At 40.1% G+C, this 18,518-nt stretch overlaps 1 protein-coding gene across 2 annotated transcripts in view; it reads right to left on the bottom strand.

Annotated features, from left to right (window-relative positions):
* Nucleotides 1-14,674, bottom strand: part of MED27 (mediator complex subunit 27) — a 93,518-nt gene extending 78,844 nt beyond the window's left edge. For both annotated transcript variants that reach the window (XM_040531182.1, XM_040531181.1), the window contains exons 1-2: nucleotides 14,247-14,674; nucleotides 11,517-11,661 (exon numbers count right to left, since the gene is read on the bottom strand). In XM_040531182.1, the coding sequence (XP_040387116.1) occupies nucleotides 11,517-11,661; nucleotides 14,247-14,452 (351 nt within the window). In that variant the 5' untranslated portion in view covers nucleotides 14,453-14,674. The remainder of the gene's footprint in view (nucleotides 1-11,516; nucleotides 11,662-14,246) is intronic.
* Nucleotides 14,675-18,518: the final 3,844 nt, after the last annotated feature.

Here is an 18,518-nt window from a genome sequence, read left to right on the forward strand (position 1 = left end):
AACATCAAAGACCACTGTGATTTTATTACGTATTTTAAGATGTAGTCGTCGTACTCCGCTCTCCAACCCAATCTAAAGTAATCTTGAAAATATTCTTAGCATTTCAACACGTTCATTACTTTTCATAACATAATGATATACACTAATTCTACCCAATAAGTATATTAGTTATTACTATCAGCTTGTCAGTGTGTGTGCCTTTGAAGAAATGTTATCTGGGAACAAGCCAATTCATGAGCATATATAAAGAAAAAGCAAGCTAAAAATGCATTCCCTGGAGTTTGCACAGACACCAGGCAAGCATGCAACTACAGTTATGAGCCATTTCAGCTCTCAGATTACTCACACGGTCTAGCTTTAGGCATTTAACTCGAGCACTTCAGTTCTCAGCAAATTCAGCGAGCACCAGAGCGTGACTGCACCCTCCGCACTAAGCCAAGAACCTTGCAACAGAGCACAACAAGGTAACTGCTGCTCAGGGTACAAAACCTTTTGATCTTGCTGTGAAAAGATCAAAAATGTAAAAGACCAGCACCTAGTAGGATCAATCAGCTTTCACTAAATCTTCTTCTATTAATCCAGAGGACATCTTTTCCTACATGTACTGTAACTGAACAAATGTCTGTGGCTAAAATACTTTATTCAGTTTTGTTTCTTGTGCAAGTGGAAGCTTTATATTCATGACATTTAAAACTAGATAAAATAAACTGCTCAGACTTGGACTAACCTTATATTGGCAGAGAAGCTGATAACACATGCTGGTAAGTCATCTTCAGCTGCAGCCTCCAGGACTGCCCAACTCTAACTGCTTTAAATGCAAGCTGAAACCAACAAGAGGTACCAACCACAAGAGGAGTTAGCAGTGAAGGAGCTCCGAGTGCAATGCCCATATTCTCATCTATCCTCTGTTCTCCATCTCCCACTCCCCCGACTGCCCTGTTGTAGCGCTACTCAAACTTCTACATAGGTCTCTCAAGCAGCAGCACTTTACAACAGAAGCAAAGTCAGCTCTGGGTTTTCTGCAGAAGAAGAGTCATTCATCAGGGTTCTTCCACGAAGCAGAACAGAAGCCTACTGCACAAAACTGAAGTATCCCTAAAAGCTGGGTCAGACACCTGGCCAGATCTGAAATAAAGTTCACCTGCAAAAATAAACAACTGCTCCCCACAAACACACCCCCAGGAGAATGTAAAATGACTGCATCTACTGCAAAGTGTGAACTTCCTAAGTGGCTTATCCAATGTTACGAGTGAAAGCTTACACCGCTGAGAACAGACAACTTTCTTCAAATCACCCATTTCATTTTATTAACAGAAATATTTCGGAAACATCAAATTCTCTCAAAGGCCACCTAAGATCAACTGCACATCCTCTGCAATACACCTTTATATCAAAACTAAAAAGCAGGCATCTACGTGAACAACACGGATGCTGCTGTCGCGGTCTGGAATTTCTTACTCCCATTCTGCACTTGCCACAGGATTGGAGCCACAAAACGACAATGCTACTGCAGGGTAGTGTTATTTTTTTTTTCCTCCAAGGAAAATAAGAAGCTGTACGCACTGAGGCGCATGTACTGAGGCTAGAGATTTCAAGAATCACCATGGACTTTCCATGTCACACGACTCCAATAGTCAAAGCTCAGAATTAACTACTCCTGAACATAAAACTGTTGTCACATTTTTGCCAAATGTACATTTCCATGACACGGTATCCAAATTAGTTGCCTGAACTGCACTTCGATTACATACAGCTCCTTACACAGACCATCTTCAAATTTATTAGCTTTTAGGCGACTTCCATGTTTTGTAGCCCAGTTATTAGAGGAGCGTGATCAAGATACAACAGGGAAGAGCTGAGTATTGCTCATAAGCAATCCAAACCATCCAGTCCCTCCACAAACTGAGGGGATCAGCTTTAGTAACTCCAAAAGAGAAATCCGAACGAGATTAGAGATGAGTGCACTTCTGCATAAAACCCAAATAACAGACACTGCAAGATCAGACAACAACAATAGTGGAGAGCAACAAGGTGACATCATTAAAATTTCTATTTTGTTTGATTTCCTTTAGAAGCTACAATAAAACCTTTTCCACAGAAAGAATACCAATAGGATGTTTATCGACTTTATCAGTTATTTTATATTAGTGTTCATATTCCTTGAATACCCTTCATATGAAGGTCCCCAACCACTTTACAAACATCTTTAATTCGCTTCAAAGAAAGCGAGACACAGCTTCCTTTGAGAGATGAGGAACCCAAAGCAGTTATCACTCCTCCCTGCAGGCTGTAACGGGGTATGTCAGAAGCATTGTCAGTTTTCCCATCCAATAAAACCCTACAACCTAGTCTATAGGAACTACAAGTAACAGGGGCCAGACCTCAAGAAATTCTCTCAAGTGAAATCACAGGCAAATATTACTGTTTTAGGTAAGATTCTGGTTTATGCCTTATGAGACAATTTAAGCCAATAAAATAAAACAAAGTATTTGGGCAACTATGTAAAGAGATGGGGGAAAAAAAAGACAGAAATCCCCCGAATCACAGAACATTAGGGATTGGAAGGGACCTCGAAAAATCACCTAGTCCAATCCCCCATCTCACACACGATAAAATCAACTGTTTGTTGGGAATTTATCTGCAACCTTCCACACAGAAAGGAAACTAACATAAAGGTGGACCTTCTTTTCCTCTGGAAATGTTGCCATGTACATAAAAACCACATTGATCTCAAAACAATACAGAAGGGTCCAGTCTTTATGTATCATAGACAAGTTTACAGTCAGCCACAGAGGATTCAGGAAGTTGTACTGATTTACCAGAGAAAATCTAAAACATTAAAAATAAGGGTTTTGTTCTGCCCAACAAAACAGAAGAAAGCTGTTTTCCACAGCTAACAACCCCTGCCTGGTTCTCACATGAGGATGAATAAACAACTCAAGTTTTTTAAGCACATACGGGCTTTATAACAGCAAGCTCTTAGGATGACAATGAAAGTTAGGCGATGCTCTTTTTCTACTGCACTCTTTGCTGGGGCAATTAGAGGGACTGGAGTCTCTGATAACATCCTCTGCGCTTTCATGGTGGCCACCACGCGCTGGAAGACAGGCAGGCTTTCATCACCAGCAGCAAGTCAGGCTGAGCCACTGGGAGGGCACACAAACCCAAACTTCAGAGGAGTGCTGGCTCCGAGGGTTAGTGACAACGCTCCTGTAGTTCTGCAGTCCTGTTCTTCTATTCCATATTCTTCAATTAATCCCTAGACAGCACGTTGTATTCCTGCTGTATTTCTCAGCTTCTAAAAGTAAAGCATTTTATTCCAACCTAATGTTTGTACCATGACTTATTCATCTACATACTGCAATTCTGTGCGTGTGCATGTCCTAGTTTGATCCCAAGTCTGATATTAATATTAGCAAAGCAGCTTTAACCAATTTGGTCTGATGACAGCATTACACAGCTTAGAAGGGGAAGTGATCACTGACTTACACATCACACAACTCGCCATCCAGCACCAACTGTTTGAAGAGTTCCTGCAGAGGAGAAAAGGAGTTAGGGGAGGAAGAACTGGGAGTGGGCAGAAGTGTTTTGGTTAAAACAGACCAACATCGATCAATTCCATCCTGAAATAGGCTAACAGCTAGAACATTAATACTTAGCAAAGAAACAGGAGAAAAATACTCATTAGCAAATAAAGGTGTTGCACAGCATTAAATAATTCCCACCAGCTGACAAGGGGGCTGTGATTTATAACAGTGTGTATTGATATATCACTTCCCATAATTAGGAAAAGTGAGACCAGTACTGCTTACAGCATTATTTTGATTGGAGCTTTAAAAAATACTGTTGAATAACAACAAACACCAGGCACCACAATAGCGGAACACCTTACCATCCTCTCAGGCTGTTTCGGATTTGAAATGAAGTACTCTAACACAATCCAGCACGAAAGGCAAACTCCATTTGGACCCATATAACCTCATCTCGCAATAGCATCCTAGTGTGAATTATTACAATTATAACTCTGGGAAGATCACAGATATAAAACATCAAAACCATATAAGCCAGAATCAAAGGCTAATTATGTCTTCTTTTTTTTAAAAGTGACAAAGTACTGACTGTCACTCTTCTCTTCTTGAAGGAACAAACTAACCTCAGTCTACTAAAATGTCAATGAACCTCAGCTGACCCGCCAAGGAATTAAGCGTAGCAAAATCTCACCTGCCGTAGCATCTTAGCAGGAATGCAAAGAAAAAAGAGGCTGGTAATTTTCATTTCCTTTTGTTCTGATTATTAGCTGTCAAAAACGTTTTACCAGTTACAATAAACTAGTCAGGATAGCCCTGGGTTGGAGCTTTTTGTTCAGCAACAGCACAGTAATAAAAGGCAATAAAACTCGGCCCAAGAGCTGTAAATCTCAGGGACTCCCAGCTGAGGAGGGAAGATGCACCCTCCCAACAAGAAGACGGACACAGCTGCTGTTATCCATCTCTAATGCCCCCGATGCTGCTTTGGGCAGGATTTCTAGGGAGAATAAAAGCTACAAGCATTTTTTTCCTTCCTCATAAGTTTTACCAATGATTCTTCCACCACCACTGTAATATCAAGGATAATTTGCACACTACCTGCATTTTCCACCCGCATCTTTGCTGGTCACTAAAATCAACCCTGCAATAACAAAATTAAATACTCTCCATGCAGAAAACTGACCAATAATTAATAACCATGGCAGCTGGAGGCAACGAAGTAACACCTGTTGCCTAGTCATTTAAAAAAATAACGAACAGAACATTAATGTAATTCTGAATAACAAGGGCATTGCACCAAAACATTTGCCTAAAATCACACAAAATTAAAAGCCCATTAAAGGGCATTCTTCCAGACTGCCAGGCAAACAACATTAGTCACTAACTATACAGTACTTGGCATCTACAAAGCATTTCCATCCAAAGAACCCAATGCACTTGGGACACATTTAGACTAGAAACTCTCCCGTGAAGTAGGTTAAGTATGATCCCATTTTATCCATAATAAAAATGAGGCATGGAGAAATCATGCATACTGTTCAAGGTTACAACAAAAATTAATAAGAAAGGCAAGAATAGAATCCAAGTGGCCCAGCTCCTATTTTGTGCTCTGTGTACAAGAAAACACAGGGACATGTATCATTCATTGCTCCAGCAGCAGAAATATAAACTCCAATGGCTTATCTACCCAGGAAAGGAGTCCACCCCTAGTAATCCAGAAGAGCCTTTGCAGCCCACTCCCTCTTTGAGCACTGCTTCTGCTCCTACAAAGCAAAGTAAAACTTGCTCTTCGGAGCGCTACAGAAATATTCTTGGGGCATAAACTGTGAAAGCAGCCATTTAGCTTCAATTCAATTCTTATTTTTTTTCATTTGATCCCTTCTGTAATCAAACCAAAGGACTCAGCAACTTCAAGTCTTTTCCCTAAGTAACTTCTTCAGAGCTCCTACTCACCACGAACCTTCCTCCTCCTACCCCAGCAAGCACAAGTGATCTTCAAAAGCAACCTCCAGAAGCACTGGGCAAGAAGCTGATGCAGTTATGGGGACAGTTGGTCCTGGCATTACGTGTGTGTCACATATTACAGAACACTCAAACACTTCCCAACTAGGGTGGCCGAAATCTCAGCAGAAAACAGCTGGATCTCCATACAACAGTATGCCAGACTATTACAACGCTGCATTCTTACAGAATAAAGTCCTGAAAGGACAAAATCTTGGCCAGCTGCCTGCACTTCCAGACAACTGCCAGCACAATAATTCAGTTACACTGTCCATGCTACTGTAAAACTACATTAAATTCAAAATGTTTGAGCGCATCCAAAAATGAAAATTAATGTTCCTTGGAATGAGCACTTCATTTTACAATCAGGAAGAACAAGAAAAAATTGCTTTGACGGTGTTCCTCTACTGTTATGGTTAACATTTAATGGCATTTATTGTCATTAAACTCAATATTTGTGTCTAATCAATACTAAGCTACCAAGGGCAGCCTAACAAGTCTGGACTTTCTCTACAGGCTCTATTGATTTTTTTATTAGTATTTTTTTGAGACCTACAACAAACAATTTACACAATTTATCAGGGAACGTATCAAGATAATTTAATATACAAAAACTATATATTCCTTTTTAATTTTGTCATGTGACTGAAAATAATTTTAATTCGTTAATGGTATTTATCTCAACAGTTCGATTTTAAATTCATGTGGAAAAACAAGAGGAAGCTCTGAAGTAACAAATTTAAATCCAAATATTTTTAATGTATTTCAATACGCATATCAACAGTAACCTCTCTGTTAGATTTGTATTTGCCAGTTAAACGAACTCATGACAACAACTATCCACTTTTGTTCACTTGGTGTGAGTACCACTCATACTGTAAAGTCGATGGAAGTTGCCATAGTCTTCTTGTCACAAATGAGTAAATTAAATAATTTGACCTCAATCCTACTCACCCAGAGAGTCACAAAGTCTGAAAAGCTGATTTTTTGCTTTCTGCTTGAAGTGGTAGATAACAGCCTTCCCAAACACACCACTGCCATGATCGTTAAGTGCCATCTCATGACGACAAAAACAATACCACCACCACCACCGACACACCTACGCATGTTGATTCAAACTACAGAAGGGCTGGAATCTGAGAAAAGCAAACAGACAAATTCAACACACATTTACCTAGCTCACTGGAACATACAGCACCGTGCTTCCATGAAGTTAAGGTCAAGGAAAATAATTAAGATAACATCACCTCTTCAATACAAAAATTGTTCTAAACTTCCCCTCTCTGTGCTGCTGTTAATAATATTCTTTGGAAGTCTGAAAATAAACTCCACCAAGAAAAAAAAAAAAGAGAGAGAAGGCTTGTAGAAAACACACTTGGGCAAGGAAACTTCTAATACTGCAGTCACTCAGCAGCTCTGGGAAGACTTGGTTTGCTGCTGTCCAACAAAGTCAATGTTTTGTAAGTCTGGCAGAAAGAGTGATCCTGTGGAATTTGGTAGCTGATTCACTTTGTGTATTCTCTTCACATAAAATTAGAGAACAAAAAAACAAAGACACACAAAACCCACCACAAAACAAACCAAAAAACCCAACACTCAAGTAAGTAAAAAAGCCCTACCAGAACCTATAGCAGTGATTAAAGCTCAGATGCTGGGCATGAAGTACTTGACAGCATCCCATAAGAGAGGGGGAACCTGCCCTCCAAAGCATTTGCCGAGCTCAGTGAACACACGCTACGCTGTGCATTTTCTGTTCCACCGGAGTCAAAGGGAACACCTTAACAGACACTGCCTCAGCATGCACGGGGCGAGGGTATACAAATGCTCTGCCAAGGGCAAAGAGGATGAACAGATATACACTACAGGCAATAAATAACCTCACTAAAGCAGCAGACAAAAAAAATTTCCCCACTCAAAGAATGAGTTCAAATTCCTGGGTTCCAAAAACCTGCATCTACCCTGACTGCTACAGCTGGATCAGACAACCATACCAGCATAAGTTATTAAATGTTTTATATATGAGATATACATGTTATATTGCTTTAATTGCATCATCAATAATTCCTCTCCTGCCCACAAAACCCCTTGTTTCCCTTGTAGTTTTCCTCGCCTCCTAATACCACCCAGAAGTATGCAGCTGGTGACAAGAAGTAAGGCAGCATCACCCTGCAGGTCGAGTACTGAGGAGCAGTCTCAGGACAGAACAGAAACTCTTCCAACTGTCAGCGTCACCCTAGGTTCTACCTGCTCAGACATAACAATCATAGGACAGAAAGTTTAACAGCTGAGATATATGTAATTACTAAAACCAGAAATCAACTACACCTATTACACGGAGATGGTGTGCATCAGAAGAACTACTGCTGATTTCTGCAAGAGTCCCGGCTTGCAGAGAATATCTTGGCTGCATCACATCACCCGTAGGAATGATGGCTCATTTTTGTCTTACCTAATATCATATCCTCAGTATTACATTAGAGGGCAGATAAGGATCCTTCTGGGAAACAGCACGTCAATTGTAACAAAGGAAACCTCTTTTCTTAAATAAAATTGAATAGGAGAAAATAAAATAACTATGAAGCAGGCCTAAACACTGATGCAAAGCCACTGCACGCTTCTATGCGCCCACAGTCAAACTATTTTACCTGTATGATTTTTACCAATATATAAAAGGAGCCAGTTAGCAAAAGCAAAGACAAAATCAGTTAGCTCCTGCTTGCAATAAGATCGATTTAAACTTCTCATGTTTATGTCAGCTCTAGCTTTTAAGCCCTGTTAAACACCTGGAAAAGTAAAGTTCCTTTACAGCTGCATGTGTGTGTAATTAATGCATCTGACAAGCTGTTGAGATCCCAAACAGCTGCTTCTATTATATGGACAACTTCACCATCTGCAAAACTATTGGGTAAACTACAGTAAGTAAATATCAGGATAGCAGATGCTAATAAATAACAAGAGCTGCCAAGATAACACAATTCTGTAAGGAAAAAGTCTGTGAGTATGATTTTCACTATACTTCCCAGCACTGCTACTTAACTCAGAAAACTTGTTTATGCATCCACCACCAAATCAAAATTGGGTATTTGCTTGACCCAGCATCAAAACAAAGCTGTTAATCTGAAGAAATAACTATTCTAACAATGATAGTAGTACTGTGGTTTAAAGAGCTTCATGTGGTTGATGGTATTTGGAAGGCTACTACCACTACAGTCCTCCAAAAACTGCCTGAGACTGATTCCAAAGCAGATATACTGATATAAATGGACCAAAAAGAAACATCTCAGCTTTTAACCAGACTATTATATAGGACAATTTCTGAAATTCTGATTTCTTTTTTAAAAGCATACCATTTCAGGCCTTTAATTGTTCTTTCAGCTTTAGATAAAAATAAATTTTAAAAAAAAGTATCAAAGCCATTTTTAAAAACATACAGTACTTGGATATACCAAAAAAACAATTTGCTTCTCATGAAATAGCCCGGCTATTATGACTGACCTGACTTATTACTGCCTTACAAGCTACTTTATTATCATGCTCCCCATGTTTTAGAAATAAACAGCATGCATTGAAACATGCAACTGAAATTGTGTGCGCATTCATTTCCCCTGTATTTCATGAATGTCCTTTTGGAATTGCAGCATAGCTCTGAAACTCTACTCCATCTATCCTCCCCTGGCAGCAGCGTGGCTATTCAGGCCATCAGTAATGCATGAACAATCAGAGAGAGAGGAAAATGCCCTTATCTCAGCTCATCAAAAATACAAGCAAGCAAGCCACAAAGGGGTCACAAATTAAAAATTAAATGTGAACAGGCATAAAGCGTATTGACAAATCACCACATCCAAATCCTCCCTTCCAAGCAACAGCAAACACCAGGCACGCATAATAAAAACAAAAGGTGGCCAAAAGATGTAATGAAATAACACTTATCCAGGAAATGTATTTAGCAATGAAGAATTAAGCAGCAACCTACACAAGCACCACTAGGGTCTTCGGTGCTAAGAGTAGTATCTACCCTCAGCACAGGTAACACATCTGTTATTAGAAAAAGGGACAACCTATTCACACCTGCTGGTTATTACAAACCCTAGAAAAGACAGTAGTAAAATTCTGAAGAACCACTAGGTAGAAAGCAATTTTTGAAATACAACTGAAATGGTATCTTTGACTTCCGTTTACAGCTAAAATAAATGATAACAAAGCTAGAAGAAAAAAATGGTTTTTTTCTCCAGGAAAATTGAAATGTATATGTGAGTGCACAGGATGCTAAAACTTTCTGCCTTCTGAAATCAGAAGCCAGTATTAAAAAACTGTTTTTCAAACCTCCATAAGACTCTAAGTTAATAAAAAACTCCATTAGAATGACTCTTCCAGAGCTATTTCATTATGATCTGAGTTTACTTTGATAATATCCTAAAGAAATAATTAAATCAATGAAGACTTAAACTTCTAAACTTGTCATGCAGTTAAGTATAAATGGTAAGTGGCTTTGTCTGAAAGTAGCAAATTATTTCACCTTCAGTGCCAATAATCAGTTTGAATAACAGCAAGAAACGCAAACAAACAAGAAAAATTTTCTCAGCTGTCAAATTTCTACTTTAAAAATCTCTCCTGTCCCACATTTTCCAACCATACCGAAGTTTCTACTGATGCTGAATTCTACGGATTTTAGAAGACGTAACACACATTTGCATTCTGAAAAGTGACTGTATAAATATTGTTGTGGTATTCATACAAAAATCATTGTAGTAGTCCATTTTAATTCCGAATAACTGAGTTGGCTCAGTTTATACAAGAATTTGCCTACCAAGTACTCGTGTAGCCAGAAAGTCTTCCTTGCTCATGTATTGCAATAAATAATTTAGAGTGGAATTGTCTTGCAATGCCCCAGCTATTTTCAGATTTATTATTCTTGCTTACTCCTGCTGTCTTGTACACAGTTGTTAAGAGCTACAACTCCAGAATCTCTCACTAACAGCAGTTACAAAAACAGAAATGAATCCATCCTCTACATTTTGCAACAGCTCACTAAACACTTAAAAAATAATCTTAAGAAAACTTTTAAATAGTGATTCATTTCAATATTTCTATAAAAAGTAGCATACATGTTCAAAAGATCAGGATGGGAACAGGCAAACTGAAGCATAATGGTGCTCAGACAGGGATTAATATTAATTGCAATAATGCAATGTTTACTTATTTAATAAAATCGGATGGGAAGAAAGGGGTATTTTTGATGTACCCACCATAAGTAGACTACGTCCAGAGCAAAGATACCTACCCAACTTCTGTCCCTAAACATATTCTGCATGCAAGATAATCAAATTGATTTTCATCAGAAGTTTCTTTCAACAAAAACAATTCATTCTTAAAATACCCAAAAAAAAAAGCAGTAGTATTATCTGCATTTTCTTTTGGCATTACTTAAAATTCCATAACGTATACAACGCAAAAAACATTAGCTATGCCAAAGATGTTCGGTACAGAGTTAGCGCTGAAATCAGGCAGAAATGGTTTTAAAAGTAGCAAATGATATAGAAAGCCATCAGCATTTCTGATGATGACAACTTCCCTCCGAGTTTTTCTACAAGTAGTTTTAGAGGCAACATAACATAAGCTCACGATTCTCTGCTCTAATATCCCATTGATTTCTGCTACAATGATTACTGACAGGTGTGAGGACAGAACATACTTTTATTTAATATCTACGTAAGACAAGATGCTAAACAGCTATTACAAAGAGAATTATTCTGTCTTGGAGTCAATGCTCCCTTAGAAAAACATGGACACACTTATATTGCAGGAGAGTCTCCTTTCAATTAAAATACCATTTTTGTCCTTGAAAGTAATTCTAGATATATATTATGCTCCCCACTTCATAAAACACTCAGCTATTTTGACAGCCTTAAATATTCAGAGGTTTACTGTATCACAAATCGGTCATTCTGGAGGAAAACACAACTAAATTATATCAGTGTATTCTGTTACCTTATTTGACCATTTGTAGGCTTGCAGAAGTTGGCTGTAAAGAGGTGTTTTGTCCTGAACAGGATCTAGACTCAACAGTCCGCTGTTGTGCAAGGGATGGTTCTCAGACGGTTTACCAACCAGATTGCTCAGACGCTCCAGCTCACTGAAAGAAAATACAACAGCATTTTCTAAAGTCAGACCTGGAGATATGCGTATCTAAGATGTGCAGTCCTTCTACAGAGACAGCAATCATGTTTACACTCTATTTAGTATCTGTACACTTTAAATATCTGTCCAATTTGATTAAAAAAGAAACAACTTAACCACTGCCATTATTCAAAAAGTTTTAAGTGGCCTGTTACTCATTAAACTCATTGCTAAGTAAAGAAAGTACAAGTCAAGAGTCTTTCTAAGACAGAAAGAGTCAAACTATGATGCGTCCTGTTTACAAACACTTCCAGAACTCAAGTCATCTTCTGAGCAAAGCACACCCTCAGAAGCTACAAAATTCTGACTAGAAGCATTGGCTGCGATACTATGGACAACAGCAGAATTATCAAGCAGGCAGGTGTCTTGTAATTTCCGTAATGCACTAGAAATTAACATTGTCCTCATGTAAATATACATATGAACTGGCATTAGTCCCAATCCTGGAGATGGTCCTGCAGAGTTTGTGGCTCTTCTAATGCTTTCCAAGTTGTCAGGGCAAGGAAGCATATCCTGCTTTCCATGAGCAACCTGTACATCTGTAGACGTGTACGAAATACCCAACTAAAGCTTAATAAGCACCATTTTTCCATGAAAAAAAGATCAGTGTGAAAATGATCTATTATTACTTCATATCTCATTTGTCAAACGCTACATTTAATAATAACAAGAGTTAGGCAATGTTAAAAACTTGCATTAATCAGCTGTAGAAGAAAGACTGGCTACTTTGCACAGATATAAAATGCAGTTTTTCAAATGACATGACTAATCAGGTGCCTCTCCTCACGACTCGTGAATGTCAAATCCTACTCTGATTGAACTTCAGACCTTGCACTAAATCAAGAGCAGGATTCAGTCCCTTAAAAGTGTAACTTATGGAAACGTCTGTGAAGAAAAAATCCCAAATATCTCTGTTTACATTTAATGAAGGTTATGAAAATAAACATCAGTGACCAAGGAACTAACCATTAAGAAACTTCTATGCTTTCCTATCACAAAACTCTTCTCTGTTAATCATTATTCCCTCAAGCTTCCACGGCCTACACTAAGTCTCTTGTGCTTTGACCACTCATGAATATGCTTAGCATTTGTCGACACAACCATACGATAAATGTGAATAGACAAGATAATTAAGAATTTGCTGAACAAGGATTCCAGTCAATACTTTCATGACTCAAGCCAAAAGTCCACTGGTAGCATTAACTTCAGTACACGTTGGAGTGTTCACTTTCTACTCAACATCAATGCTTCCCAAAACCAAAACAGAATTATCTAATAATAAGATGCTATATGAATGATATTATTTTTGAGCAGTTACGTTTCAGAAAAAAAAATAAAAAAATACATCAAAATATCACAAACATGATCTAGCGGAATCAGGGAAGAAATGGCACCAAGTACTGATCAACATATCCATTAATGTTCTGGAAAACAAGGTGAAAAAGGACTGGTAAAGCTTTATGATGAAGCTATTCTCATGTAGGGTGCTAGGGACAAAGAGCAAAGAGTCGCTGAAGAACTTCACAGCACCAAAACACCGATGATAAACTGCAACCTAAAGAAGTGTAACATAGCGCACGTAAGAAAAGAGGTCAGAGACTACTGCTATCCGTTATCGTTTGGGAACGAGACTTTGGGGTTAGACTATACAGTCGTTTAAAAAGCCACTGAAAGAAACAAGAAGGATGACCAAATGGATAGTACAGCTTCCATGTTGAGAACAACAAGCCTCATCAGCTTGGAAACCATAAAAACAAAGGGACACAACTTAAGTCTATAAAGCTGCGTGCAGCATCATTCACGAAAATGTTTACCTTATGTCTTAACAGAAAGGAACAAACAGGTAAGAGATTATTTATATCATCAACTACTACAAACTACAAAATCAGCAAAGCCTATTAGCCAAAAACACAAGGCTTCTCCTCCTGAAGACCCTGGACCCAACACCTCTGGAGGCCTGAAGATAGCCTGGAAGGGGTCACTCCGTGCTGGGACACGTCCCTGACAGCGCCGCTGGCTCCACCGGGATGCACCGGCCCCAGCACACCCGGGAGGACCCAGCAGGGCCGCAGTTACCAGCAGCCTCAACAGGTTGTTTTCACCTCTGTGAAGTGCACCAGTCTGTACTAAATAATCATATTTACACTAACTTTCCAACCTTTCAAGTTTTGGTAACACCCTTCAACCACTTGGATGCTGATGATTATTCAGAGCTTAAGAAGCGATTATTATTTTAAAACAAAAAACTTCAGAAAAAACAGAGACCAATCCCCCTGCAACCAAAAACCATCCAGCTAGCCCCTAGACTGCCCCAGCCACTTATTCACAAGCCAAACATTTGAGCAAAGCTCATCCCTCTGGAGCCTCCAGGAGGGAATGTCACAGAGAGGCAGCACCCAAGGAGGCACGGAGCGGGGCACTTTCGCGTTTAGCCGCCCCAAACTTCCTCCGGGAGCCGAGGGGACCCCGGGACCCCTCTCCCCTCCCGGCCACCCCCGGCTGCGGTGAGCGGCGAAGCCCCTCCGAGGGCCGGCTGCTCACCCCAGGTCGCGGCTGACGGAGTGCAGGCTCTCCTGGAAGGCGGCCACGAAGCCCTTCTCGCGGCCCTCCAGCGTCTCCTTGTTCCGCATGCCATCCTTCAGGCAGTCGAAGACCCTTGTCACGCTGGAGCGCAGCGCCTGGATGGCGGCGATAGCCTGGGAGAAAGCTTCCAGGTTCACCCCGGGGCTCAGCACCCCGTCCGCCATCTTAGCCCAGGCCCGGCCGACCTCCCTCCGCTCCGGAGCGTGGCGAGGCCGCCGCGGCACGGAGCAGCCTGGGAAATGTAGTCCGAGGGCCGTGCTGCCCTCCGGCGCCTCCCTCAGCGTTTTTAATTATTTTTTTTTTTTTGTCGCCTTTTCGTAACGTCAGGGGTTTCTTCTGTAAGGGGGGGTTTGCGTCTCGCAACCGTACCCGCCCTGTGTGAACGAAGAAACTGAGGAAATGTCTGCCCGGCCCTGGGCAAAAGAAGTGAGCACTGGCGTGTGCAGCTCTGACGTACCTGTCTCCTTCCTCAAAATGTTATTTTTTTTCCAGTCAAGTGTCCTCTCTCTTTCTATTTTCCCATGCTTTGCATCATTCGCTGCTAGTAGTATCCTAGCTACCTCAGGACCTGGGGTGTATTCCCCTCCTTTTGATGTACTGTATGGATTTTTGCAGGCGTTCAGACAGAAATAAAATCATTTAAAATGAAAGGAAGCCCCCCTCGTCCTCCTGCAACAACTGTGCTTAGTTTTAAGCTGGCAAGAATGTTTCTGTAAGCCTTACACTCATGGCACAATGAAGTTTTTAAGGTTGGGGACTGTGTTATGGTAACAGGGTGAGACCCAGCCTCAATTATCAGATGTTTGCCAAGCACTGTGGAGTTTGAAAGTGCTGTCATAATGCCAAGTATTACTGGTTTGATTTTGTAGGAGCTGATTATGTTTCTGATCCTACCACCAGCTCTTTTTCACCCTTCAAGTGCAGCAAAAATAAATAAAGCTAAATAAGATTAGCGCTGCATGGGCCAGTAGTCACTCCACACAGAGTAAACTGAAGCGCCGGGATGGGTTTTTTGTTTTTTTTCCAGTTTCTAAAATAAATACAACCTCCTTCATTCAGGTATTAATTAAATTAAGTAAGCACAATTCACACAGATCCTTTACTCGGGGATGCTTTCTTTAATATTTAAAACGGAAATGAGTATGACAAGGAACGGCAGATGTGTCACTGGCCAAGTGAAGCGAGGCTTTGCTCTCCACTCAGTGACACTTTTCTGTCTATCATGCAGCAGATTCTGAAAATTGCATCTGATCAAATAAATGTTCTCAGACAACATACAAGGTATTGATTACTGAAACCCTATTACTTAGCATAAAGATTGGGAAAATGAAAGGCTGCATTTCTACCACTCGGATCTTGATAATGCTTTTCTATCTAGGCACAGAGGTAAAGCAGCACTGGAAGCAATATGGTCTGAAGCAATATAGTTCAGCCTACATAAACAGTGAAATGTATAGTGTTGTACTGCAGAGAATCAGCAGTGGACTGAACACACTTAGAAAGGCAAATGCAAACAGATAGGAATAGTTTGTTCTTTATGCAAAAAAGTACTGCATCAAGGAACAGCAGCCAGAGGCAGAAAGGACAGGACTATCTCAGCCAGAGCAGTAATGAGGAGCCAAGTTCTCCTGACTAGGCAACGGCAATTCAGAGCAGTTGGAACTCCTTTGGCTCTGCAAGGGGTTAAGGCAGACTCCACTTCCACACCAAAAGGTAATAGCTAAAGTTGAGAGCAGTTCCTCTTACTACTCCTCCCCGTTTGCCACATATAGGAGGAAAAGACTGCCTAGTTTTGTGTGGTTCGTTTGTAGGGATTGCCCTGCCTAAGTTGCTCACTTCTTTCTTGTGAGAATATTGCTTAAGTAGCATCTTGTCCAAACCATGGCAGTATGCTAGTTTTATCTTCACTACAAGTATATCCTAAGTTGTCATTATGGATATAAGGTACAGGAAACCACAATATCTCCAAGGTAAAAAAGAACTCCTGATTTAAAAAAAAAAAAAAAAAAAAAAAAAAAAAAAAAAAAAAAAAAACGTTTAGCCTTATAATCACTGGTAAAACATAAAAAGAATCCAACTTATGTTCAAAACCTGCAAAATTCTTTACTATCTGACAGCTGTTGAGTGGGCTTTGCAAAATGATTTGGGTGGCCCAACATGGACACATATCCACATCTGAGAAAGCATCAGAACTGACATCTTTTGAACATCTCCACCAGAAGCTCAAGGACCCAGTGATCTCCCTCCAAAAAAAATCACATTAAAGCATATGGGTTATATCCACATTGCACAACGCAGTGTCATGTAGAGATGCAACAGCAGCTGCAGTCCTGGAAGCAGTCTGCTCTGTTAGTTCTGCGTTCTGACCAGACTAATTCACCCTGCCTCTCAGCATTGCTAATTAGCTTTGGCAGACCACTATGCTAACACGGTTACGCTTCAACTAGCCCAGTTATCCGCACACACTGCTGCATTGTGCCATGTAGACAGAGTAAGAGAAGGAATAGAGAAGACTGCACTGAACTGCCAATTCTGGATCTGTTTTGTGGCTAAAGACAGAATTTCATTTGGGTGCTGTCAGTCTCATACATTCATAGCTCTGAACTCACTTGGAGTGAAGGGGTGAGGAGGCGGGAGGGAAGAAGTAACAATCCAAAGTGGCATCACATGCAGCTTGGCAAAAGAAGTACAGTTCTCTCCCAAAGCAGGGAACTGACTGGGGAGCATGTAATTAAGATGAACCTTTCACAGCAAAGTACGTTATGGGTACTCCAATTGCAGCTACTAAGAACTAAGCGGGCTGTAATTAATCAGTAACACCAAAGAAAAGGGAAGCTTTCAGAATCCTTGCAGAGATACTGTAAACAATTTGTTAGGGAAGAATGTACCCCAATTAGAAATGCATTCTCATTTAAAAGAAATTAATTTTGTTGTCAGGAGACAAAAACTAATGGTGACTATTGGGTTCCTAGCAAGTGCAGATAATCTCTCATGAAATGCTTGGATAGGACTCATCATTTGCAATAAATGACGTCATAAGAAACAATCTTCATCTTCCTCTGAAGTAGATAAATGCTGATATTTATTCTGTGGCAAGCTGGACTGATAATCATCAGCAGGGCCTCTTCGTTTCTTCACGCTTCATTGCTACAATGTTGACAAGAGTTCAGAATAAATCTAATAAACTGATGTGGGTTTTTTGTTCAAATAATGGTGAGGCTCAATAATGCAATTAGTAAAATAGTCTTACTATTTTTACATTAATTTCTTTCAGGTATTCAGTCTTCAGTTTGCCACTGAGTTTATTACACAATGTGTCATTGGAACAGAGAGAAGCTGTGGGGTTATCAACTCATGTGTGAGGCTTCTGCCAAGAGAGGGGAATGCATCCTGCCTCCTTTTAGACAGTGTTGGAATGGCAAGGCATATTCAGATGTGGGGGAGCCTTGATCTTCAGTGCTATTTCTTTCCTATTGTTCCCTGAATCAGAATCTCCCACTATATCCAACAATAGTGAGCGAAATCTTATCTGAACATTTCTGCCAGAAGAAACAGTGAAATAATGAACTGAGCTGACAATGATGTAGTTATCATCAGATTTCCTGTAGGATGAATGGAGTTAGCTAGTATTGTTTCAGGCTCTCAGGAGACTTGGCTCCTATTAGAAATGATCTTTCCTCACAACATAGTATGTGGAAAACAGACCTGGAGGCCTTCCAGTCCCCTTAAGGGTCACTATAATTGTAAGAACTACAATTTTTGAAGGGGCTATTCAGTTTCTTATCCAGTGTCTTGTTTTGGTTGGTGGTTATAAAGTGTCCACATCACATACAAAAATTCAGTATGGAACAGATTTGTCTGCAGAACCACTGAGGACTGGATGGATTATGACTCTCAAATTCCCTTGTGCCTGATGAAACTGGCACCCTTGATATCAGTTTTAAGATAATTCAAAGAGATTTGCTGTTATGCTGTGCTGCTTCTGGAGTTTCAGTCTCTGGGGAAGTCAACCTAACACCTTATCCCAGCACTGAATTTGCATGAGAAGTGTAAAGCAAAATACAAAAAGGTAAACCGTACCCAGCAAAACTCCGGTGTATTTTATGCATGCGGAAATTCTGTCCCAAAATATGTCAAATTTTACTTGCAAAAATAAAAGGCTGCTGTTTTATTCTGTATGTGTGCAATCTGCAGAGAATTATACTCAGCCACTTCTTTTCTTTAAACATT

The sequence above is a fragment of the Cygnus olor genome, chromosome 19 (assembly GCF_009769625.2).
Source record: "Cygnus olor isolate bCygOlo1 chromosome 19, bCygOlo1.pri.v2, whole genome shotgun sequence".
Taxonomy (NCBI): Eukaryota; Metazoa; Chordata; class Aves; order Anseriformes; family Anatidae; genus Cygnus; species Cygnus olor.